The sequence below is a fragment of the Bos grunniens genome, chromosome 2, assembly GCF_055505025.1.
Source record: "Bos grunniens cultivar Pamir isolate PY7600 chromosome 2, Bosgru_T2T1.0, whole genome shotgun sequence".
NCBI lineage: Eukaryota > Metazoa > Chordata > Mammalia > Artiodactyla > Bovidae > Bos > Bos grunniens.
The window spans coordinates 3,635,836-3,662,051 of NC_141166.1; the positions used below are offsets into that span (position 1 = coordinate 3,635,836).

At 48.6% G+C, this 26,216-nt stretch overlaps 1 protein-coding gene across 6 annotated transcripts; it reads left to right on the forward strand.

Annotated features, from left to right (window-relative positions):
• The first annotated feature begins 26 nt into the window (after positions 1-26).
• On the forward strand, positions 27-26,206 carry LOC147377273 (aldo-keto reductase family 7 member A3). 6 transcript variants are annotated; one of them, XM_086325516.1, is made up of 7 exons: positions 27-190; positions 5,427-5,614; positions 5,782-5,886; positions 6,735-6,831; positions 7,050-7,149; positions 7,720-7,849; positions 24,155-26,206. In XM_086325516.1, the coding sequence occupies exons 1-7, from the start codon at positions 85-87 to the stop codon at positions 24,173-24,175; spliced, it is 747 nt and encodes a 248-aa protein (XP_086181642.1). In that variant the 5' UTR covers positions 27-84; the 3' UTR covers positions 24,176-26,206. The 6 variants fall into 6 exon arrangements, with proteins under 6 accessions (XP_086181642.1, XP_086181611.1, XP_086181622.1 ...); XM_086325485.1 differs by lacking the exon at positions 24,155-26,206 and adding an exon at positions 10,691-11,079; XM_086325496.1 differs by lacking the exon at positions 27-190 and adding an exon at positions 1,693-1,966.
• Positions 26,207-26,216: the final 10 nt, after the last annotated feature.

Sequence of the window (26,216 nt, forward strand, 5' to 3'; positions counted from 1 at the left end):
GTTCACAAAGATTACTAGGGTGTAGTTTTTGCTGACGGAGAAGGCAGTGGCACCCCACTCCAGTACTCTTGCCTGGAAAATCCCATGGGTGGAGGAGCCTGGTGGGCTGCAGTCCATGGGGTCGCTAAGAGTCGGACACGACTGAGCGACTTAGCAGCAGCAGCAGCAGCAGTTTTTGCTGAGTCATACAGTAAGTGTATTTTAACTTTATAAAAACTCAGCTGTTAAAAAAGTTAAACATGAAAAAAGGTTAAAGATTATATTTATCCTTGTGTTTACCATTTCCAGCACTCTCCATTTTGTGTGTGTGTAAATCCAGCTTTTCTTCCGTCTAAAGTATTTCTCCCAATATTTGCTATAGTGAAGAAGTGAAGTGAAAGTCGCTCAGTTGTGTCCGACTCTTTGCCACTCCATATACTATACAGTCCATGGGATTCTCCAGGTCAGAATACTGGAGTAGGTAGCTGTTCCCTTCTCCCGGGGATCTTCCCAACCCCAAGGATCGAACCCAGGTCTCCCACATTGCAGGCAAATTCTTTACCAGCTGAGCTGCCACCAGGGAAGCCCGGAGTGAAAGCTGGCTACTATAAATTCTCCCTAACCTTTGTCTGAACAAAGTCTTTGCTTTCATTTTTGAAAGGTGTTTTCGTTTGAGTTCTTGCAATACTTGAACACCAGCTTGAGCCTTTAGCAAGTCCCAACAAGAAAACCACAGAGCCAGCCTCTGGGGCCTGCAAGATGGCGGGACAGCCCCAAGGCACCACCCCTAGGCTAAGACCACATTTTAGGATCTTCAGTTCAGTTGCTCAGTCGTGTCCGACTCTTTGCAACCTCACGGACTGCAGCATGCCAGGCCTCCTTGTCCATCACCAACTCCCGGAGTTTACTCAAACTCATGTCCATTAAGTCGGTGATGCCATCCAACCATCTCATCCTCTGTCATCCCCTTCTCCTCCCGTCTTCAATCTTTCCCAGCATCAGGGTCTTTTCAAATGAGTCAGTTCTTCGAATCAGGTGGCCAAAGAATTGGAGTTTCAGCTTCAGCATCAGTCCTTCCAATGAATATTCAGGACTGATTTCCATTAGGATTGACTGGTTTTATCTCCTTGCAGTACAAGGGACTCTCAAGAGTCTTCTCCAACACCATAGGTTAAAAGCATCAATTCTTCAGTGCTCAGCTTTTTTTTATCGTCCAACTGTCACATCCATACATGACTCATGGGAAAACCATAGCCTTGACTAGACTGACCTTTGTTGGCAAAGTAATGTCTCTGCTTTCTAATATGCTGTCTAGGTTGGTCATAGCTTTTCTTCCAAGGAGCAAGCTTCTTTTAATTTCATGGCTGCAGTCACCATCTACAGTGATTTTGGAGCCCCCCAAAATAAAGTCTGTCACATTATTTAGGATCTTCAACCCTTAGGAAACGCCCCTGCCTAGGTATCCCGGGTAGGGGGCGCTTGTGTGTGGGGCGGGGCCAACACGCTCACGTCGCCCCGCCCCCGAGCGCTCCGCCCCCTGCCCGGTGGGCGGGGCCCACGCCCACCCCTCCTTAAAGTGCCCGTCCTCACCGCGTTGCCCGCGGTAGGGCACTTTGTAGGGGTCGGGGCTACACGCGTCATTTAGCTCCGCCCCCTGTCGAGTGGGCGTGGCCCACCTCTCCTTAAAGCGCCCGCCCTGACCTCGTTGTTTTCAGGTGCGTTCGGCTTCGGGGCGGCTGCGTTGCCCATCCCCTCGCCATGGCCCAGCCACAGTCGTACCCACGGGGTGTCCCGACCCGGCCTGCCACTGTCTTGGGCGCCATGGAAATGGGGCGCCGCATGGACGTGCCCAGTAGCGCTGCGGCCGTGCGCGCCTTCCTGGAGCGCGGCCACACCGAGATCGACACGGCCTTCGTGTACGCCGACGGCCAGTCCGAGAGCATCCTGGGCGGCCTGGGGCTCGGGCTGGGCGGCAGCGGCTGCAAAGGTAACGCCTGGCCCCCCGGACCTCAGCACCGTGACCGCCCCCGAGCCATTCACTGGCCGCGGCTGGGATCGACCGCCTTGTCCACCTTGCTGGGACGCCCACCTCCCCTGGCCTCCCCGCAGCTCTGTGAAACCCCCGCTTCCCAGCGCCCTTGCACTTCAGCCCGGACAGCCAGACACTTGGTCTTGACTTTTCCTCTCATTTTCCCTCCCTCTCAGTAACGTCCCGACAGTGGCAGAGCCTGGAATGACTTGACTAGCCCCTCTCAGGGGGCCCTGAAAACGGAATCTGGCGCTTGGCAGCCCCCCTTCCCCCTTTCCCCTCCCCCGCAGGTGCCCCTTACGGTCCGATCTGCGATCTGCAGGAGTCCTGCCCTTATTGCCCTGGCACTCCCTGGCAGCGTTGCAGATCAGTCTTTGGAACCAGCGGGGACCGGCTTCCTCATTGCTCTGAGCCCTTACCTCCTCCCGGGAGCCCTGGCTGCGCGGTTCTGTCCGCAGTGTCTCCCACTTCACCAGGGCTTCGCTGGTGCCCCAGATGGTAAAGAATTTGCCCGCAATACAGAGACCTGGGTTCTATCCCTGGGTCGGGAAGATTCCCTGGAGAAGGGCATGGCAACCCACTCCAGTGTTCTTACCTGGAGAGTCCCTGTGGACAGAGAAGCCTGGCAGGCTACAGTTCATGGGGTGGCAAAGAGTGGGACAGGAGTGAGTGCCTAACACTTTAACTTTTCCACTTCACTCCTGGGAGCAACAGGAGCTATCAGCATTAGCTGGGATACGGGTGTGGGGGAGGAACCCTGTCTAACTGCCACATCTGTGCCAGCCTCTGTCTGAAGCCATAGAAGAGGAATCGACAGTCACCCAATCCAGGGAGCTCAGAGTCTAGAGAGAGCTGGGGAGCCCAGAAGAGGGACCCCTTCCCAGAAAGGGCCAAAGAAGAATGCTCAGAAAAGGGAACATCAGACCTTGAACTGACACTTTTCCAGAAGAGGAGAAAGGGCTTTCCTGGCAGTGGGTGTGAGCAGTGAATGTGCAAAGGCAATGAGGTTTGGCAGTGCTGAGGGTACTGGAGCAGGCAGCGGAGCCAAGCGGAGGTTATTGTATGGGCCCAGGGGAAGGTCCCCCACCAGTCTGATGCCATCTGAAGTGCTTATTATGTGCCAGGCAGGCACATACTGAGGGCTCAGCAGCACTGGCTGATACTGTTGGTGGTCGTGTGGTTGTAGTAACAGTAGATGCCGTTAGCAGCCTGTGCCGCCTTTCACTCTGGGGTATCTCAGGGAGAAATGATTCACGGCAGGGTAGATCTGGAACAAGACGAGAACATGCATGGGTCTCAGAGCCGCACTCTTTCTAGGTCACTTGGCTGCCTCGCATGACAATTCTGGTCTTATTATTTTTTTTAATTTTAATTGAAGTGTAGCTGATTTACAATGTTGAGTTAACTTCAGGTGTACAGCAAAGGGATTTAGTTTTATATATATATATATATATTTCAGATTCTTTTCCATCATAGATTATTATAAGATATTGAGTATAGTTCCTTTGCTTTACAGTAGGTCCTTGTTGGCTATCTATTTTTATAAATATTGCTTGCTCCATCACTAAATTGTGTCCAGCTCTTTGCAACCCCATGGACTATAGCCTCCAGGCTCCTTCCTCTACCCCTGGGATCTTCCTGGCGAGAATACTGGAGTGGGTTGCCATTTCCTTTTCCAGGGGATCTTCCTGATCCAGGGATCAAACCTGTGTCCCCTACATTGGCCGGTGGATTCTTTACCACTAAGCCACCTGGGAATCCCCATTTTCTATATATTATTGTATATGTTAATCCCAAACTCCTAATTTATCACCCCCTTCCCTCTTTGGTAACCATAAGTTTGTTTTCTGTCCGTGAGTCTATTTCTGCTTTGTAAATATGTTCATTTATATAATTTTTTTTAGATTTCACATGTAAGCGGTATCATATTTGTCTTTCTCTAACTTACTTTACTTAGTATGACAATTTCTAGGTCCTTCCATGTTATTGTAAACGGCATCATTTCACTCTTTTCTGATGGCTGAGGTATATCCCATTGTATATACATACCACATTTGTTTATCCATTAATCTGTCATAGGCATTTACATTGGTCTTATTTCTGATTACTTTTCTTCTGCAGCACCTCCTCTTCCCTCCTTTAGGCTGGAACCAGCTGGGCTAGAGTTCTTAAATCTCAGATTTGAAGTTAATGTCAAGAAGGGGTGTGGGCCAAAGAGGAGGAGGTGGTGGAATGGAAAATTCCAAATGAGTAGGCCTTCAGCCCTCCAGCCTGATCTCTCCCATCTCAAGGGGTCTGGCCTGCTGAGGTGACTTTCTAAGAGTAAACAGCGCAGAAAGGGCTTTCTTCTCAGCCATTAGCTTGCTCATCTGATGAGGAGAAAGGTATTTAACTCCTTCCTGAGTCACACAGGTAGCACGACACTGGCCTTTTCTCAGTTGGATGCTTCTCTAACAGAAATATAATCCTTCCCTGGGCCCCCAGTTGAGGCCTCTTGCTTCTCTTTCCTGAATTCCTGCCACAGTCTCCTTGCCATTTTCCCTGTTTCCAGACCTGTGCCCGAGGCTCTTTCTGTTTCATTCAGAGTCATCGTTCAAAACTGCAAAGCTGACCCCTTAGCTTGCTGGCTGGAAGTGTTCGGAGTCGCCCTGTGGTCCCCTAAGGGGTGCCCTCAGGGCGCTTTGCATGTCTCTGGTCTGTGGCCCCTTCTCTTGTCTCATGTACCCCCAGACCTGGTATTTTAGGTCCGTGGGATCGCAGGCATGACTCCTCAAAGCCATGTTCTTGTCCCAGGGTAGCCTTTGACTCCTCTTGGAGATGCAAAGCCTTGGAAAGCCTTCCCTGAATTCTCAGGGCTCCTCTCCCCTGCCCCTGCGTGTCCTGACCTCACTTACTCTGTGGTGCCCCCTTAGACTGTGGGTCCTTGAGGGCAGGGATCCAGGGTTGGCATTCATCTTCCAACCCGAAGTGCCAGGCATGGCACACCTAGCTGTCTGGTAAGTAGTCACTGTAGTGATAACGTTAGCAACTCATGATGAGCAAGTGTGTCAAAGTTGTGATCAATCCTCAGGGCCTCCCAACCAAACAGTACCATTAACACTCTCAATTTACAGTTGAGAAAATTGAGACTCTGTGTGTGTTTGTGTGGTGTGTGCACACACATGCATGTGCGTGCTCAGTCATGTCCAGCTCTTTGTGATCCCAGGGACTGTAGCCTGCCAGGCTTCTCTGTCCCTGAGATTTTCCGGGCAAGAATACTGGCGTGGGGCTCAGAGAGGTTGAATAATTTGGTCAAGGTCATAGAGCTGGTATTGGCAGAGCTGAGGTATGAACCCAGGCCTGCCTCTTAACCATTAACCCTAGATCCTCTCCAATGATTGGTAAGTTGACCTGAACTTCTATTTTTCTCATCCCAAAGTAAAAATTGCTACCAAGGCCAATCCATTGGAAGAAAACTCCCTGAAGCCCGACAGCCTCCGGTCCCAGCTGGAGACGTCCCTCCAGCGGCTGCGGTGCCCCTGCGTGGACCTGTTTTACCTGCACCTGCCGGACCACGGCACCCCTGTGGAGGAGACGCTGCGCGCCTGCCACCAGCTGCACCAGGAGGTGAGGGCGGCCCCGACTCCCCACCCTGGCCTGTCGGTGCCCAGAGAGCAGAGGCTCCGGGGCTGCCCCAGAGCAGAGCAGTGAACGGACCCCACGCCCAGGGTCCCAATCCCCAGGACTGGCGTTCTGGGCTGCGGGGGAGTCTGACCATGGCCTCTCCCCCGCAGGGCAAGTTCGTGGAGCTCGGCCTGTCCAACTATGCCGCCTGGGAGGTGGCCGAGATCTGTACCCTGTGCAGGAGCAACGGCTGGATCCTGCCCACCGTGTACCAGGTGAGGCCCGGTCTGCAGAGGCCCGTCTCCAGGGCACCTGCGACCCCAGGTCCTCTTGCGCCCCCTGCCCTCTCCAGAGCAGCCACTCCCCTGCTCCCAGCCTGTAGACAACCCCCGGGGGGCCATCAGGCTGACCACGGGCGCCCGCCCTCAGGCCCTAGCCCCTCTTCCTTCCTGCTTCTGGCTCTGCGGTCAGCCCGAACTCGCCTCCCCCTCCCCCCTGGCAGGAGTGCCCGGGCGTCACTTAGATACCTCTTCCTCTGGAGGCCTTTCCCGACAGCCCAGTGGGTCCTCCAGTCTCCAGACCCCACCTTTATGCATTGAGCGAGCATTTCTGAGAATCCGCCGTGATCACAGAAGCCGCCTCTATGTGCTCATCTGTCCTGTCTTTTTTGTTTGTTTGTTTGGCTGCCTCGGATCTTAGCTGCCTCATACGGATCTTGCATTGTGTCCCACGGACTCTCTAGTTGCGGCTCTCAGGCTTAGTTGCCCAACCAGGGATCAGACTCGGGTCCCGTGCATTGCAAGGTGGATTCTTAACCACTGAACCATCAGGAGAGTCCACTCCGCTTTGTTTTTAACTCGACTCTGACATCTCTTGAAGCAGAGAGCTCACCGCATCCACGTGTGTTTGAGAGCTCAGGGTCCAGCCCACGGTTGGTGCCTGCAGATGTGTGTGGGATGGCAGAGCCAGGCCGCCGTCCCTTCCTGGGGCCCAGCACCATCTCCCCGTCCACCAGTAGTGACTTTGGAAACCATGTGGAGTCCTGGGGGTCTTGACCGAAGACTTTGAGAGCAGGCTGGGGCTCCCCGGCCGGGCCCCGCTCAGCTGGCCCTTCTGCCCGCAGGGCATGTACAACGCCACCACCCGGCAGGTGGAGACGGAGCTCCTGCCCTGCCTCCGGCACTTCGGACTGCGGTTCTACGCCTACAACCCTCTGGCTGGTATGGGCTGTGCGGGCACAGGCTCCCCTGGGCGGGAGGGCCTTCCTGACCCCGTTTCTGCCCCTTCCTGACCCGGGAGAAGCCTGGCCCCAGACCTGGGAAGGGGAGGGCTTTGCCAGGACCTCCGCCCGTCCTGGTTCCCCCGCCATCACCCCCACTTCCGGTCCAGGCGGGCTCTGGGGGCAGTGCCTGGGGGTCTGACTGCAGCCTTCCCGCAGGAGGCCTGCTGACCGGCAGGTACCAGTATGAGGACAAGGACGGGAAACAGCCCTTGGGCCGCTTCTTTGGGAACAGCTGGGCAGAGGTCTACAGGAATCGGTGAGCTGGGGGCGTCGGGACGGGCGGCGTTGGAGGGGTCCCCATAGTCTGAAAATGGGGAGTCCCCGGGGCTGCTTTCCTTTCAAGGCCTTCCCTTGCTGCCTGGACCTAGCTCTCTTGATTCCTGGAGGAATTAGGAAACCCTCTGTAAGGCTTCGTTTTGTTTTCTTGGGACCTCCGTGAGGAATGCCGACCCCTGGGCCTTATGGCCAACCTTCCAAATCGTAACTCATGCCTAAGAAGTGCTGATCACCTGCCAAGGGGGAAAGACAGGGCTCCGGGTGGAGGAACAGGAGGCCTGGGGCCGGGCTGTGCCCCTGTCCTGGCTTCCTGTTACTCCAGGTAAAGTAAGGGCAGGTTTGAATTCTTAAGAGTAGAGACATCCTTGAAGTCTCTGGTGAGGGAGCCAGCGTCCTGGGTGGTTCTGTTGCCCAAAAAAGCAGGAGACCCCCTGCTTGAGGGGACCCTGGCCCCTCCGTGCTACAGGGGCTCCCTGGGTGGACTCTTAGGCAGTGGCCCCCTGTGTGACCCTGTGGTCCTGACCCCGTGCTACCATCCCCTCCTGTCCAGCTACTGGAAGGAGCACCACTTCAAGGGCATCGCCCTGGTGGAGAAGGCCCTTCAGGCTGCTTATGGCACCAGCGCCCCCAGCATGACCTCAGCCGCCCTCCGGTGGATGTACCACCACTCCCAGCTCCAGGTAACCTGTCCCCGCCCCTCCCCGTCCCCACCATCCCTGGACGCCCTGCCCCTGCTCTCTTTGAGGAGCCAGCATGATTTCTAAGTCGTTTTTCCCTCTGAAATCTCTCTCTGGTCCAGTTCTCAGGCAGCCTTCCTGTTCTTCTGGGTAGCTGCCCAAGAACCAGGCCCTGTCGTGAGGGCTTTACAAGCATGGATTGAACGATTGCTTAGACCTGATGAAGTGGGATATTCCAGTTTTACCAATGAGCAAACAGCTGTGAACGGGAGAGAAAGTTATAGTCACGGACGTGATCTACATCCCGCTGGTCCTGTTCCTCTGGAGTAGTGGGGGTTCCCTCTCTTTGGTGTCCCCTGTCTTCCTGGCTAACGCTTTTCTCCAGCTGCAGCTGTACACAGTTGCATAGTCCCTGGCATGTATACAGCAGGTTTTCAGTAAATGGGAGTTAGGAGCTTTGTGTAATCTCTCATTCCCATAAGCATGGTGAAAACTGACATCTGAGACTCTGGGCTTACAAAGCTAAACCAGGTTCGCACAGCTGCTGAGTGGCAGAACCGGGCTCTGAACTGAGGTCTGAACGAGGACGAACATCGTGGCAGCAGAGGAAAGAAGAGAGGATTCGGGTCACATAGTTACGAATGTTGAAGGCACCGAAAGTGCTTTATACAACTATTGATCGCTTATGGTGAACGATGTCGGCTTCCTGATCTCCGAAGAAGAAGACTTAGCTTAGGGACCAGGGACCAGGCTTGATCACTCACAGCCTTTGTGTAGCAGAAGTTTATTACAGTGAGACAGGACAAAGAAAGCTTCTGACACAGACATCAGAAAGGGTTAGAGAGTGCCCCATTCGCTAGTTTTATCGAGGCCTTATATACTTTTACCAGACCCACTCCCACAACATACATTAACAACAGAAAGGTCTTAGCAGACCCACTCCCACTTCACATAAACAGGATTAGTCAGAAGGTTCTTCTCAAAAGGAGAAACATGTCCTCCAGCAAGATACCTTGTTGTTATACAATCCTTCCCTGGTGGCTCAGACGGTAAAGCATCTGCCTACAATGCGGAAGACTGGGGTTCGATCCCTGGGTCGGGAGGATCCTCTGGAGAAGGATATGGCAACCCACTCCAGTAGTCTTGGCTGGAAAATCCCATGGATGGAGGAGGGTGGTAGGTTACAGTCCATGGGGTGGCAAAGAGTCAGACACGACTGAGCGATTTCACTTCACTTCACTTCAGTTCAGTCGCTCAGTCGTGTCCGACTCTTTGCGACCTCACGGACTGCAGCACGCCAGGCCTCCCTGTCCATCGCCAGCTCCCGGACTTTACCCAAACTCATGTCCATTGAGTCGGTGATGCCATCCAACCATCTCATCCTCTGTCGTCCCCTTCTCCTTCTGCCTTCAATCTTTCCCAGCATCAGGGTCTTTTCAAATGAGTCACTTCTTCGCATCAGGTAGCCAATTATTGGAGCTTCAGCTTCAGCAGCACTCCTTCCAACGAACACTCAGGACTGATCTCCTTTAGGATGGACTGATTGGATCTCCTTGCAGTCCAAGGGACTCTCAAGAGTCTTCTCTAACACCACAGTTCAAAAGCATCAATTCTTCAGCGCTCAGCTTTCTTTATAGTCCAGCTCTCACATCCACACATGACTACTGGAAAAACCATAGCCTTGACTAGACGGACCTTTGTTGGCAAAGTAATGTCTCTGCTTTTTAATATGCTATCTAGGTTGGTCATAACTTTCCTTCCAAGGAGCAAGCATCATTTAATTTCATAGCTACAGTCACCATCTGCAGTGATTTTGGAGCCCAAAAGAATAAAGTCTGACACTGTTTCCCCATCTATTTCCCATGAAGTGATGGGACCAGATGCCATGATCTTCGTTTTCTGAATGTTGAGCTTTAAGCCAACTTTTTCACTGTCCTCTTTCACTTTCATCAAGAGGCTCTTTAGTTCCTCTTCACTTTCTGCCATAAGGGTGGTGTCATCTGCGTATCTGAGGTTATTGATATTTCTCCCGGCAATCTTGATTCCAGCTTGTGTTTCTTCCAGTCCAGCGTTTCTCATGATGTACTCTGCATATAAGTTAAATAAGCAGGGTGACCATATACAGCCTTGACGTACTCCTTTTCCTATTTGGAACCAGTCTGTTGTTCCATGTCCAGTTCTAACTGTTGCTTCCTGACCTGCATATAGGTTTCTCAAGAGGCAGGTCAGGTGGTCTGGTATTCCCATCTCTTTCAGAATTTTCCACAGTTGATTGTGATCCACACAGTCAAAGGCTTTGGCATAGTCAATAAAGCAGAAATAGATGTTTTTTGGAACTCTCTTGCTTTTCGATGACCCAGCAGATGTTGGCAGTTTGATCTCTGGTTCCTCTGCCTTTTCTAAAACCAGCTTGCACATCCGGAATTTCATGGTTCACGTATTGCTGAAGCCTGGCTTGGAGAATTTTGAGCATTACTTCACTAGCGTGTGAGACGAGTGCAGTTGTGCGGGAGTCTGAGCGTTCTTTGCCTTAGTACAGAGCTTCCGATGAGTTGTTCTGTTGTGTAATCACTAGCTCTGGGCTTAAAGAAACCAAGGTCTAATGTGACTAAGACTAAGGAATGTGAAAAAAAGTTTGTTCTTTTCTCCTGTTGAGAGCCCCAGACCCCTTTCTCCTCGCTGGGGACCCTGGACTTCTTATCACTCTACCTGAGAATGAACCTTCTCACTGTGTAGGTGTAAAGAGTATGCCCAAGCCCAGGCCTTGGCAGGGGCTGGGCGGGGGTGTGTGACGGGGTCTCTGCGGGGCATCAGTGTGTGACGTCTGGCCGTCTCCCCTTGCAGGGCGCCCACGGGGACGCGGTCATCCTGGGCATGTCCAGCCTGGAGCAGCTGGAAGAGAACTTGGCGGCCACTGAGGAAGGGGCCCTGGAGCCGGCCGTCGTGCAGGCCTTTGACCAGGCCTGGCGCCTGGTCGCCCACGATTGTCCCAACTACTTCCGCTAGGCTCCTACCCGGATCAGGCGCCGAAGGTTCCTTTTCTGTCGCCTCTTCTGCTCTCTCCCTGGCCGGTCTCTGCCTTAAGCTGACTTTGCGTGGTCTTTCTCCATCGTCTGGATCCACGGTTATTTTTCTAGACCCCTGCCTCACTCCCAGTTGCCTTCACGATGCATAACGCCTTGGGCTGAGGCCCTTGGGCATTTCCCGTCTGAATAAAGCCAACACTAGACCTGCCTGTAGCCCAGTCATGAGCGGACCCCGCAGGCTTCTCTCCTCAGCTGCTGGGACTTGTCCCCTCCCTGCCTGGGCCTTCCTGCCTGAGGGGTGGACCCGCGAGCTGGAGCCACCTCGGGGCAGAGGCGGCGGGGTGCGGGGGTGGCTGCAGGCGGCCCTCACGTGCCCACGTGTCAGAGGGAAAGAGGGCTGTCCACCCTGACATGGATTTTCTCTCTGAATTATCTCACTGAATACTCAGAAAGGGAATAATTTGGACAAAAACCTTCCAAAAAGGATAAAAACCCCCAAGATGCTGTGGGACATTTTAATGCAGTCGTTTCATCGGTGGCTTTAAAAAAAGGGAGAAAAGTGGGACTTTCTGGAGGTCCAGTGGTTGAGACTCTGCACAGGGGGTGCAGGTTCGATTCCTGCTTGGGAAGTGAAGACCCCACATACTGCGGGGCCCACCCCTCTAAAAACAGAAGCAGTGCCTTTACTATTAGCTGAAGCCTCCTGTCGTCTGCTCATCCACAGATTCTCAGCTCTGCTGCTGCACCTCCCTCTGTTAGCACGGGCCTGGGCAGCCAGGACCCCAGTTTCCCTCAGCAAATCCCTGCTCCAAGCAGGAGGCATCCAGGGCTGGAGAAGAAATGAAATCCAAGGTCTGGTTGTTTCTGTTAGAACATCACGCCCTGGGCGAGGGATGTGAGCCAAGCAGCAGGAGCAGGCAGCACCGGAACCCATCGCTCAAGTGAGGACAGGGGCTCAACTTGGAAATGCAGCCAAAGTCACCAATCAGAGGCTCCTTAGTCCAAAGAAAGGCCCTGCTTGCCATCTAGAAGGAGACACTGCAGATACAGTTTGATTATTTGGAACTTTCCTTTGTAATAAAATGAATGCTTCCCCAAATGGGGTAGTTACCCTGCTTGTGTGATCAGCCACTGTTGCCCAGCAAGCCACCCCAAAACTGAGTTACTTAAGATAACAAAATCTGAAATTGACCTAAGAAGATTCAATTCAATTTCTATCAAAACCCTGCTAGATTTTTTCTTACAGACACTGACAAAATTATTTTTAAATTCACATTTGAAATTCAAGGGATACAGAATTGCCAAAACAAGCAAGAGCAAAGTCCTCCAGTTCCTGATATCAAAGCTTACTACAAAGCTACAGAAATAAAAAAAACAGCATGGGACTGGCTTAAGGATAGACATATAGACTGATGGAACACACTTGAGAGTCCAGAAATAAATCCATAATAGTTTGAAAGCAGAAATCGTCCAAACAGTCCAACAGCTGATGAACGCATAAGTTAAAAGTGGCACGTCCGTACCAGGGAATGTCACTCAGCCAGTGAAGTGATGAAATGCCTGTAATATGGGTGAACCTGTTTCACTGTAAGCTTTACTTACATTTTAAGTTCAAAAGTTTTGTCAGCAAATCAGTTGTTGCACATAAGCAATTTTGATTTTTTGTAATTATTTGTCTTAATTTCAATATACAGTTACTGAAATAGAAACAGTAAAGAAAGTAACTCTACGCATATCACCAAATTGGGCTGACCAACATCCCGACTTGACCGCTGCTGCAAAGTCCCCTGTTAACAGCAATATGGAGTCTCAGCTGGGACAGGGTCCCAGGCAGCGAGTACATCCCACAGGCGAGACTTCAGATTGCGGTTTCGGGGCCCCGCTTATAATTCCAGGGCGCAAACCGACACGCAAAGCGCAGCTCCGGTTTTCCTTTTACAACGCTGTTTGTCTCCTTTGTGAGCCGTGGGACTTCTTAGACCTGGGGGCGTGGCCAGGCCTTCAGGGGCTTAAGAGATTCCAAGACCTCCTCCCCTTCTTCCCTAAAGCGCTGCCTGACTTGCTGTGCTTGCAGGCGGGCACAGAATCCTGCAGTGTCCATGCAGGTCAGAAGCAAGTCAGAGGCCTGGTCTCCTGCTTCTGGAGCCTGAACAAGACTACCTCCCTTTTAATTTCCCTAACAGAACCCTGAAGGTGATACCCGAAGTGAAAGATGACAGTTCCAAAAGGTCTCATATTATATGATCTGATTTTTGTGGCATGTCTAGAATGGGGAAATCTACTAGAGACAGAAACTAGACTTGTGGTTCCCTGGGGCTGAGAGATGGGTTGGAGATGAGCTGCTAATGAATACAGGTTTCCTTTGGGGGTGATGAAAATGGAGGAACTGGAGATTAACTGTTAATGAGTACAGGTTTCTTTTGCTGTTCAGTTGCTAAGTCATGTCTGACTCTTTGCGACCCCGTGGACTGCAGCACGCCGGGCTTCCCTGTCTTTCACTATCTCCCGGAGTTTACTCAAACTAATGTGCCTTGAGTAGGTGATGTTTCTTCTGGGGGTGATGAAAATGCTTTAAATTTGATTGTGATGGTTGTACAACGCTGAATACACCAAAAACAAAACAAAAGCACTATGCTTTGTGACGTGTTCTTTTTTAAAGAACTGTAATTGTTTTTGGCTGTGCTTGGCCTTCGTTGCTGCACAGGGTTTTCTCTGGTTGCAGGTGGTGGGGGCTGTTCTTCACCGAGGCGCTTGGGCCTCTCCCTGCAGTGACTTCTCTCGATGCAGGGTACGGCTCTAGGCCACACAGGCTTCAGCAGTGAGCTCCCTAGTTGCCGCCCATGGGCTCGGCTGCTCCTCGGCATATGGACTCTTTCTGGACCAGGAACTGAACCTGTGTTCCAGTGGTTAGGAGTCTGAGAGCTATAGGGTGAGTAGGGGTGGGCACTTCTGCCTCATATGGGGTCAGGAGGCCTGCTGCTGATGATCAGCGGGGCTTTTGGCAACAGTTACAAAGGGGCTCAGTCAGCTTCAGACGTGACCTTGGTTCTGGCCTCCGTATCTGTGGCCTTGGTACAAGGCCTCACAGCTGTGGCCTTGGGGCAGGACTCCACAGAATTGTTTGTGTGAGGTGCAGCTGTGTGTGTGTGATGTGTTTGTGTGATGTGATGGTTAGAAGCATTCATGATACCTAGGGATTGCCTCCGTAACTTCAGCAGAAAGCATTAAGGGAGACAGCTGATATTCCAAAGCCTTCGAAGTCCAGGAATTGTAGTAGCACCACTTACAGGGGAGAAAATGTACGCTTACGGTACTTTTGGTAACTTATGGTTACCAAAGGGGAAAGGCGGGGGGGGATAAACTAGGAGTCTGGGATTAATACATACATGCTGCCACGTATGGAACAGATCATCGGAAAGGACCTACAGTATATAGGGAACTGCACTTTGTATTTTGTAATAACCTATAAGAGAAAAGAATCTGAAAAAGAACAGATGTAAGAGTTGAATAAAGCATTTCCCAACTCCTATAAAACAAATTCTTAGCTCCTGGTCCCCAGACATGAAGGATAAACACTCACACTGTCATGGCCTGAGAAGAGCACAGTGTAACCGGAAATTCTGGTAAATCTCTGTATAAGGTTATCAGATAAACATCTAAATGTGAAAAGAGGCTCCTAAAGTGAAAGAAAAAAAAAAAAAGATGTGAAAGTGATCTCAGTTCAGTTCAGTCGCTCAGTCGTGTCCGACTTTGCGACCCCATGAATCGCAGCACGCCAGGCCTCCCTGTCCATCACCATCTCCAGAGTTCACCCAAACTCATGTCCATCGAGTCAGTGATGCCATCCAGCCATCTCATCCTCTGTCGTCCCCTTCTCCTCCTGCCCCCAATCCCTCCCAGCATCAGAGTCTTTTCCAATGAGTCAACTCTTCACATGAGGTGGCCAAAGTACTGGAGTTTCAGCTTTAGCATCATTCCTTCCAAAGAAATCCCAGGGCTGATCTCCTTCAGAATGGACTGGTTGCATCTCCTTGCAGTCCAAGGGACTCTCAAGAGTCTTCTCCAACACCACAGTTCAAAAGCATCAATTCTTCAGCGCTCAGCTTTCTTTAGAGTCCAACTCTCACATCCATACATGATCACTGGAAAAACCATAGCCTTGGCTAGACAGACCTTTGTTGGCAAAGTAATGGCTCTGCTTTTGAATATGCTAACTAGGTTGGTCATAACTTTCCTTCCAAGGAGCAAGCGTCTTTTAAGTTCATGGCTGCAATCACCATCTGCAGTGATTTTGGAGCCCAAAAACATAAAGTCTGACACTGTTTGCACTGTTTCCCCATCTATTTCCCATGAAGTGATGGGACTGGATGCCATGATCTTCATTTTCTGAATGTTGAGCTTTAAGCCAACTTTTTCACTGTCCTCTTTCACTTTCATCAAGAGGCTTTTGAGTTCCTCTTCACTTTCTGCCATAAGGGTGGTGTCATCTGCATTTCTGAGGTTACTGATATTTCTCTGGGCAATCTTTATTCCAGCTTGTTCTTCTTCCAGCCCAGCATTTCTCATGATGTACTCTGCATATAAGTTAAATAAGCAGAGTGACAATATACAGCCTTGACATACTCCTTTTCCTATTTGGAACCAGTTTGTTGTTCCATGTCCAGTTCTAACTGTTGCTTCCTGACCTGCATATAGGTTTCTCAAGAGGCAGGTCAGGTAGTCTGGTATTCCCATCTCTTTCAGAATTTTCCACAGTTTATTGTGATCCACACAGTCAAAGGCTTTGGCATAGTCAATAAAGCAGAAATAGATGTGTTTCTGGAACTCTTTTGCTTTTTCGATGATCCAGCAGATGTTGGCAATTTTATCTCTGCTTCCTCTGCCTTTTCTAAAACCAGCTTGAACATCAGGAAGTTCACGGTTCATGTACTGCTGAAGCCTGGCTTGGAGCATTTTGAGCATTACCTTACTACATGTGAGATGAGTGCAATTGTGCGGTAGTTTGAGCATTCTTTGGCATTGCCTTTCTTTGGAATTGGAATGAAAACTGACCTTTTCCAGTCCTGTGGCCACTGCTGAGTTTTCCAAATTTGCTGGCATATTGAGTGCAGCACTTTCACAGCATCATCTTTCCGTTAAGTGCCCAATATGTTACTGGAGATCAGTGGAGAAATAACTCCAGAAAGAATGAAGGGATGGAGCCAAAGCAAAAACAATACCCAGATGTGGATGTGACTGGTGACAGAAGCAAGGTCCAATGCTGTAAAAAGCAATATTGCATAGGAACCTGGAATGTTAGGTCCATGAATCAAGGCAAATTGGAATTGGTCAAACAGGAAATGGCAAGAGTGTACGTTGACATTCTAGGAATCAGCAAACTAAGATGGACTAGAATGGGTGAATTTAACTCAGATGACCATTATATCTACTACTGTGGGCAGGAATCCCTTATAAGAAATGGAGTCGCCATCATGGTCAACAAAAGAGTCTGAAATGCAGTACTTGGATGCAATCTCAAAAAAGACAGAATGATCTCTGTTCATTTCCAAGGCAAACCATTCAATATCACAGTAATCCAAGCCTATGCCCCAACCAGTAATGCTGAAGAAGCTGAAGTTTTGAACGGTTCTATGCTACCCCGCATCCGAGGTCAGGGGCGGCGGCTGAGAGGAGCTATCCCACACCCAAGGCCAGGGGTGGCGGCCGGGAGGAGCAACCCCACGCCAGAGACCAGGGGCAGCGGCCGGGAGGACCAACCCCACATCCAAGGAGCGGTGGCTGCGCGGGCGCAGGAGGGCCTAGAGGAGCTATCCCACGTTGAAGGTCAGGAAGGGCGGCGGTAAGGAGATAACCCTCGTCTAAGTTAAGGAGCAGCGGCTGCGCTTTGCTGGAGCAGCTGTGAAGAGATACCCCACGCCCAAGGTAAGAGAAACCCAAGTAAGATGGTAGGTGTTGCAAGAGGGCATCAGAGGGCAGACACACTGAAACCATACTCACAGAAAACTAGTCAATCTAATCACACTAGGACCACAGCCTTGTCTAACTCAATGAAACTAAGCCATGCCCTGTGGGGCAACCCAAGATGGGCGGCTCATGGTGGAGAGATCTGACTGAATGTGGTCCACTGGAGAAGGGAATGGCAAACCACTTCATTGTTCTTGCCTTGAGAACCCCATGAACAGTATGAAAAGGCAAAATGATAGGATACTGAAAGAGGAACTCCCCAGGTCAGTAGGTGCCCAACATGCTACAGGAGATCAGTGGAGAAATAACTCCAGAAAGAATGAAGGGATGGAGCCAAAGCAAAAAGAATACCCAGCTGTGGATGGGACTGGTAATAGAAGCAAGGTCCGATGCTGTAAAGAGCAATATTGCATAGGAACCTGGAATGTCAGGTCCATGAATCAAGGCAAATAGGAAGTGGTCAAACAAGAGATGGCAAGAGTGAATGTTGACATTCTAGGAATCAGCAAACTGAAATGGACTGGAATGGGTAAATTTAACTCAGATGACCATTATATCTACTACTGTGGGCAGGAATCCCTTAGAAGAAATGGAGTAGCCATCATAGTCAATAGAAGAGTCTGAAATGCAGTACTTGGATGCAATCTCAAAAACGACAGAATGATCTCTGTTCATTTCCAAGGCAAACCATTCAATATCACAGTAATCCAAGCCTATGCCCCAACCAGTAATGCTGAAGAAGCTGAAATTGAACAGTTCTATGAAGACCTATAAGACCTTCTAGAACTAACACCCAAAAAATATGTCCTTTTCATTATAGGGGACTGGAATGCAAAAGTTGGAAGTCAAGAAACACCTGGAGTAACAGGCAAATTTGGCCTTGGAATACGGAATGAAGCAGGGCAAAGACTAATAGAGTTTTGCCAAGAAAATGCACTGGTCATAGCAAACACCCTTTTCCAACAACACAAGAGAAGACTCTCCACATGGACATCACCAGATGGTCAGCACCGAAATCAGATTGATTATATTCTTTGCAGCCAAAGATGGAGAGGCTCTATACAGTCAACAAAAATAAGACCAGGAGCTGACTGTGGCTCAGATCATGAACTCCTTATTGCCAAATTCAGACTTAAATTGAAGAAAGTAGGGAAAACCACTAGACCATTCAGGTATGACCTAAATCAAATCCCTTATGAAAGCGTTCTAGATGGCAGTAAATCAAGCTCTACTTTCTATCTCATTCAAACCCCAAAGAATTATAGGTGACTAAAATAATCTCTGGAGAAGGCAATGGCAACCCACTCCGTTACCCTTGCCTGGAAAATCCCATGGACGGGGGAGCCTGGTGGGCTGCAGTCCGTGGGGTCGCGAAGAGTCAGACATGACTGAGTGACTTCACTTTCACTTTTCACTTTCACGCATTGAAGAAGGAAGTGGCAACCCACTCCAGTGTTCTTGCCTGGAGAATCCCAGGAACGGGGGAGCCTGGTGGGCTGCCATCTATGGGGCCGCACAGAGTCGGACACGACAGAAGTGACTTAGCAGCAGCAGCAGCATAATAATCTCATCACTGCTTAGAGGCTTTGGCATTGAGATACTGATGGTGTTTGTTGTTCCCTGAACTTTGAAGTTGAGCCTTCTGCTGAATCACGCATACCCTTTGAGCTAATCTATTACTAGACTCTAGTAAGAAATTGTCTGATTTAGAAGGAAGCTCTAATTCTCCAGTTCAACATTCTCATCCTTAATAACTTCTTTCTGAATCAAAACCATGTAAGTTGGGTCACAGTGGTAGATTTTATTTTCTTGATCTCCAAAATCACTATGGATGGTGATTATAGCCTTGAAATTAAAAGACACTTGCTCTTTGGAAGGAAAGCTATGACCAACCTAGACAGCATATTAAAAAGTAGAGACATTACTTTGCCAACAATGGTCCATCTACTCAAAGCTATGGTTTTTCCAGTAGTCATGTATAACTGTGAGGATTGGATCCTAAAGAAGGCTGAGTGCCAAAGAATTGATGCTTTCAAACTGTGGTGCTAGAGAAGACTCTTGAGAGTCCCTTGGACTGCAAGGAGATCCAACCACTCCATCTTAAAGGAAATCAGTCCTGAATATTCACTGGAAGGACTGATGGTGAAGCTGAAACTCCAGTACTTAGGATGCGAAGAGCCAACTCACTGGAAAAGACCCTGATGCTGGGAAAGATAGAAGGCAGGAGAAGGGGACAACAGAGGATGAGATGGTTGGATGGCATCACCAACTCAATGGACATGAGTTTGAGCAAGCTCCAGGAGGTGGTAAATGCCAGGGAAGCCTGGTGTGCTGCAGTCCATGAGATCACAAAGAGTTGGATACAACTTAGCTACTGAACAACAGCAACAAAGTTGGGTTGTGTCCAGAGAAGAATGGTGATATATTAGAAGATTCAGTCAAGGACAGACTGGTCCCCAAGGCTCTAGCAGCTATTTTCATGAATAAGTAGCTGTTCACCCTATAGAGACAAGAGCACATCTCAACTTCTGCTTTACCCAAAGGAGTGGCTCTATGTATCTTGCCTACAAGATTTGTCCCCTGATAAGAAAGCATCATTCAGCACAGTGGAGTAGTGTAGCCATCAACCATGATGGTAAACTAGTTGATTTTGAAAGTTATTTTAATTTTACCTATTCTCATTCTTTATTGACTATGCCAAAGCCTTTGACTGTGTGGATCACAATAAACTGTAGAAAATTCTATAAGAGATGGGAATATCAGACCACCTGATCTGCCTCTTGAAAAATCTGTATGCAGGTCAGGAACCAACAGTTAGAACTGAACATGGAACAAGAGACTGGTTCCAAGTAGGAAAAAAAGTACGTCAAGGCTGTATATTGTCACTCTGCTTATTTAACGTATATGTGAAGTGTATCATGTGAAATGCTGGGCTGGAAGAAGCACAAGCTGCAATCAAGATTGCCGGGAGAAATATCAATAACCTCAGATATGCAGATGACACCACCCTTATGGCAAAAATCGAAGAAGAGCCAAAGAGCCTCTTGATGAAAGTGAAAGAGGAGAGTGAAAAGGTTGGCTTAAAACAATATTCAGAAAACTAAGATCATGGCATCCGGTCCCATCACTTCATGGCAAATAGATGGGGAAACAGTGGAAACAGTGACAGACTTTATTTTGGGGGGCTCTAAAATCACTGCAGATGGTGACTGCAGCCATGAAATTAAAAGATGCTTACTCCTTGGAAGGAAAGTTATGACCAACCTAGACAGCATATTAAAAAGCAGAGACATTACTTTGCCAACAAAAGTCCATCTAGTCAAAGCTATGGTTTTTCCAGTAGTCATGTATGGCTGTGATAGTTGGACTATAAGGAAAACTGAGTGCCAAAGAATTGATGCTTTTGAACTGTGATGTTGGAGAAGGCTCTTGAGAGTCTGTTGGACTGCAAGGAGATCCAGCCAGTCCATCCTAAAGGAGATCAGTCCTGGGTGTTCATTGGAAGGACTGATGTTGAAGCTGAAGCTCCAATACTTTCGCCACCTGATGCAAAGAACTGACTCATTTGAAAAGACCCTGACACTGGGAAAGATTGAGGGCAGGAGGAGAAGGGGACAACAGAGGATGAGATGGTTGGATGGTGTCACCAACTTGATGGACATGAGTTTAAGTAAAGTCTGGGTTTTGGTGATGGACAGGAGGGCCTGGCATGCTGCAGTCCGTGGGGTCTGCAGAACTGACTGAACTGATACCATACTCCATTGTATGAATGTACCACAAGTTGATTAGTCGTTTCCAATTTGGGGCTCTTGTGAATGAACTGACATAAACATTAGCGTGTAAGTATTTGAATACCGAGGTTCTCTTCTCAGGTGGCACTAGTGGTAAAGAACACACCCGCCAACGTAGGAGACTTAATACTGCAGTTTCCATCCCTGGGTGGGGAAGATCCCCTGGAGGAGGAAACGGCAACCCACTCCGGTACTCTTGCCTGGAGAATCCCATGGACAGAGGAGTCTGGCGGGCTGCGGTCCATGGGGTCACAAAAGAGTCGGACACGACTGAAGCGACGTAGCACCCACTGGTGGCTCAGTGGTGAAGAATCCACCTGCCAACGCAGGAGACACAAGTTTGACCCCTGGGTGGGGAAGATCTCCTAGAAAAGGAAATGTCAACCCACTCCAGTATTCTTGCCTGGGTAATTCCATGGACAGAGGAACCTGGTGAGCTACAGATGATGGGGTCGCAAAAGAGTTGGACACAACTGAGCAACAAAACAACAATAAATTTGAACATATGTTTTTTAAAATATTTATTTTTATTTATTTATTTGGCTGTGCTGGGTCCTGGTTGTGGCGTGTGGGATCTAGTTCCCTGACCAGGGATTGAACCCAGGCCCCTGCATCGGGAACTTGGAGTCCTGGCCGCTGGACCACCAGGGCAGTGCCTGAACATATGTTTTCATTTCTCTTTGGTACATGTATAGAAGTGGGATTGCTAAATTATACGAAAATTATATTTGTAACTTTAGTTTTAGCAAAACTAAAGGACCTCTGCTTACAGGAAGATAAAATAGTCATATGTTTCCTTTTATTTCTCCTACTAAGTACAAATAAAAATCCTGGACACCATGTGTAACACAAATATAAGAAGACTCTGAAAGGTGGAAAGAAGAAGTCAGACTAGCTAGGGACCTCAGAACCCAAGGAATGACCGAGATAATTTTCCTGAGTTTTCTTTTTGTCTCTTATATCCTAGACTTAGAGCTGAAGACGCCAACAACCTGGAAATATTGACACAGATAGAAAAAGCCCCAACAAAAGCCTGCTTTTTCTAGCCAAAAGCTAGGAAAGGGGCATCCTGGGAAGACAGAAACGTTTTGGACAATAACTGCTTACTGCATGCCACAAACACCATAGAATGAAACGTGTGATCCCCTCAGCACAGCCCATGAAACCAAATACTGAGAAAAGGTGGAAGTGGTGCAACAATTTTTCAAGTGCTGAAAGAAAAGAATCATCAACCTAGAATCTTATACCCAGCACTATATCCTTCTGGAATGAAGGGGGAATCAAAACATTCTCAGATAAAGAAAAATTATGACTTTGTTGCTGGCAGGTCAATCCTTAGTGAATTGGTAAAGGAAATTCTCTACACAAACAGAAAATGATGAAAGAAGGGATCCTGGAACATCACGAAGGAAGAAAAAACATGGTAAGCGAATCATGGATAAATACGACAGGTTTTCCTCCTCTTAAAAGTGTCCTGACTTACACTTGATGGTTGAAGACATGGTAAGCGAAACGTGGATAAATACGATAGGTTTTCCTTCTCTTAAAAGTGTCCTGAGTTACACTTGATGGTTGAAGACATGGTAAGCGAAACGTGGATAAATACGACAGGTTTTCCTCCTCTTAAAAGTGTCCTGACTTACACTTGATGGTTGAAGACATGGTAAGCGAAACGTGGATAAATACGACAGGTTTTCCTCCTCTTAAAAGTGTCCTGACTTACACTTGATGGTTGAAGACGTGGTAAGCGAAACGTGGATAAATACGACAGGTTTTCCTCCTCTTAAAAGTGTCCTGACTTACACTTGATGGTTGAAGACGTGGTAAGCGAAACGTGGATAAATACGACAGGTTTTCCTCCTCTTAAAAGTGTCCTGACTTACACTTGATGGTTGAAGACGTGGTAAGCGAAACGTGGATAAATACGACAGGTTTTCCTCCTCTTAAAAGTGTCCTGACTTACACTTGATGGTTGAAGACATGGTAAGCGAAACGTGGATAAATACGACAGGTTTTCCTCCTCTTAAAAGTGTCCTGACTTACACTTGATGGTTGAAGACATGGTAAGCGAAACGTGGATAAATACGACAGGTTTTCCTCCTCTTAAAAGTGTCCTGACTTACACTTGATGGTTGAAGACATGGTAAGCGAAACGTGGATAAATACGACAGGTTTTCCTCCTCTTAAAAGTGTCCTGACTTACACTTGATGGTTGAAGCAAAAACTTGGGACTTCCCTGGTGATCCAGTGGCTAAAACTCTGCAGGGGCCTGGGTCCGATCACTGGTCAGGGACCAGACCCTGCATGCCACAACCGGAACTGCACGTGCTTCAGCTCAGGGTCTCACAGGCCGCAGTGAGGACGGGTGCAGCCAAATACATAAATAAATTGCCTAATGACCTTACTACAGATTTTCTACAGAAAGTCACTTACAATATAATGACTCAGGCAAACTGGAAGTAAGAGGGTGGAGAAAGAAATACAGTGAAAGTATTGATCAAGAACAACGGCTTGATCAACATGGCTATAGCAGTGTCTAAGAATGCAGACTTCAGAACAAAGAAAACTATCAGAGACAGAGAGGGATACTATGTAATGAGGAAAAGGCTCAACACACTGAGGAACAGCTGTCCTAAATATTTAAACACCAAACAGCTGCCAAAGTATGCGAAGCAAAAACCGATAGACCTGAAAATGAAGAGAGACAAATCCGCCTCTATAATCGGAGGCTTCAGCACCCCTCTCCCAACAACTGGTAGAATAGCTACTCAGAAAAATCAGCAAGGACATAGAAGAACTCAAAGGAGTCACCAAAAGCAGGATCTAATCAACATTTATAGGATACTCCAGTTAACAACGATCGTGTACGGACTGTGTCAATGCCAGTATCTGGGTTATGACAGCGTAGTATAATTTTACAAGATGTTGGGGGAACTGGGAAAAAGTACAAGGCATTTCTGTATTATTTGTTACAACTGCATATAAATCTAAAACTTTCTCAAAAATTAAAAAGTTGAATTATAAAAAGAACACCTGTACTTTACTTCTCATTTAAAATTACAGTTGAGGGAATTCCTTGGCAGTCCAGTGGTTAGGACTCTGCTTTCACTGCCCTGGGCCCGGGTTCAATCCTTGGTCAGGGAACTAAGACCCCGCAGACCACATGGTACAGCAAGGAAAAAAAAACAAAGTACAACTGACCCTTGAACAACCAGGTGAGGGGCGCTGACCCCCTGCACCGTCGAAAATCTGCATTTAGAGTCAGCCCTCTGCGTGTAAGGCTGTTCAGTACCCGTGGTTCCCTCTTCCACATCCTGGGGTTCAGCAAACCTTGGATTATGCAGTACTGAAGTGTTTACTACTGAATAAAATATCTGTGTATCCGTGGACCTGCCCAGTTCAAACCTATGTTGTTTAGGGGCCAACTGTCGTCAGAAGGTCATATATATTAAACTTATACTTCTAAGATCTGTTTTTAGCATGTACGCAACATAATCTGAGACTTAAAAATTCTATCTTGATTTCAGGCAAAGATCATCAGTAGATGAAACTGTTAGGGGAGATACGACTGAAACCACACCATTGGACCAGGCACCATAGTGAGCATTTGCAAGAGTTATTTTAGGACAGAAGGTGCTGGTAAGAAACAAGGAACTAACAAGCTACCACCAGCCAGAAAAATCTGGGCAAGGTCAAAAGGAGAGAGGAGAGGCCAATCTGTATGTCCTACCAACTTCCCAGAATCTTCCTTGTTGGAATCCATCTTGGCTGAGCAATGCATGTGCCACCAGGAAGTACCCAGCGTCAGAATGATTGACCAGAGACAACCCAGAAACTCTTCCCATTACTGTAAAGGCCGAGACTGCAAGTCACGTGGCAGAGCAGTCCTCCTGGGTTCCCTGACCTGCTCTCCACCCAGATGCCCCTTCCCAGTAAAGCCCCTTGCTCTGAGGGCATGTGTATCTCCTCGGACAGTTCATTCCCGGGTGTTAGACAAGAGCTCGTTCTCGGACCCTGGACAGGGTAGCCCTTCCTGCAACGAACCCTAAAATGAACGACCGGGAACTCGACGTGGAGGGAGCAGGCTGGCACCACACGGCCCACTGCTTGTCAGCAGCATTAGGAGCAGATCACCCATGCTGTTCGTATCTCCTTGATGGTACGCATTAGGAAGTCCACAGGACCACTGATGAAGCATTCTTAACAGGGGAAAAAAAAAGTTGAACTAGAATATAAGCGAGTCATTAGCACTTCCATTTGGTGCAAAATATGAGGAACAAGTTAAATGAAACTATGACTATGCAAAAAGAGTGTGAGATGTTCTATAGGCCAAGTGGTGGGTCTCTTCCATAAACAGATGCATGAAAAGCGGTGAGACTGCTGAAGTTTAAACCAGACTTTTGAAACATAACAACCAACTGTAATGTGTCAACCATGTCTTATCCTAATGGAAGCCAACTGAAACTTCTTTTTTTTAATTTTTGATCTCCTGCACTGGAAACACAAAGTCTTAACCACTGGACCAGCAGGGAAGTCCTGAAGCCACCTGAAAGTTTTTAAAAACAATCAGGGATATTTGAATACAGATGTGGTATTAAGTGACACAAAAGAATTGTTGGTTTATTTTTAGTGTGACCGTGGCTTTGTAGTTACGTAAGAAGTTGCCTGTTGCAACGCATGCACACTGGCATATATCGGCATCTCTAGCGTCTCCAGCACAGTACTGACTGAGAGGTGGGAGTGACCTTGGCAGCCTCGCCCTGCAATGGCTCGAAGCGGGGCTTGGGTTCCCAGTCAGAGACTCAGGCCGGGCTGCGGCGCTGAGAGCACCAGATCCTAACCACTAGACCGGCGGTCACGGACAAGGGCCCTGGCCCTTCAGTTTTGCAGAAAAGGATTCCCACAGAGACGGAAAGTAGTGAAAGGTATTTTTTAGGTGGGAAAAGAGTACAGTACATGTGGGTAGATAGGCTGGCAGACTCAGAGAGAGAGGCCCCCTGTGGCGGTTTGGATTACTTTATCAGGCTTGTCTTCCGGGCTTCCTTTGGCCAGTCCTTTTGATTTGCCTGGTTCACAGTCCAGTTAGTGTCGCTCAGGATCCTTCCATGTGGGCGCACGCATCTCTTAGCCAAGACGGAGTCTACCGCAAAGGCCTACGGGTGGCGTATCCCTTGATATCACTCCGCTTTGACCTCCAAGGAGCCCTTCTGCGCATGTGCGGTTGGGAAGGTCCCCTGACTTCGAGAATGAGAAGTATGTGGTCTGGGCAGGGTCCGGCTACTTCTCTTCACTGTCCTGCTCTCCTCATCCTGGAGTTTCGGTTCACAGGGAATGACTGTCTAATCGGTTTGTCCTGGTGGGACCCATCTACCTGCTGCCTCAAGAGCAGACATCCCTGCCTGGTTACCAGTCTTAGAGGGAGAGTTGTTCCACTATTAACTATAATGTCAGCTATATGTTTTCTGAATACGCCCTTTTTCATTTTGAGGAAATTCCCTGTTCTTATTTTGCTGAGGGTTTTTTCTTTCTCCTTCATGAATGGGTATTAAACTTTGTTAAATGCTTTTTCTGCATCTATTGAGATAATCA

Coding starts and splice junctions, on each gene's coding strand:
- LOC147377273 (XM_086325469.1), top strand. CDS start 1,738: ATGGCCCAGCCACAGTCGTACCCACGGGGTGTCCCGACCCGGCCTGCC. Junction 1,967..5,426: donor GGGCGGCAGCGGCTGCAAAG/GTAACGCCTGGC, acceptor CTCATCCCAAAG/TAAAAATTGCTACCAAGGCC. Junction 6,832..7,049: donor CGCCTACAACCCTCTGGCTG/GTATGGGCTGTG, acceptor GCCTTCCCGCAG/GAGGCCTGCTGACCGGCAGG.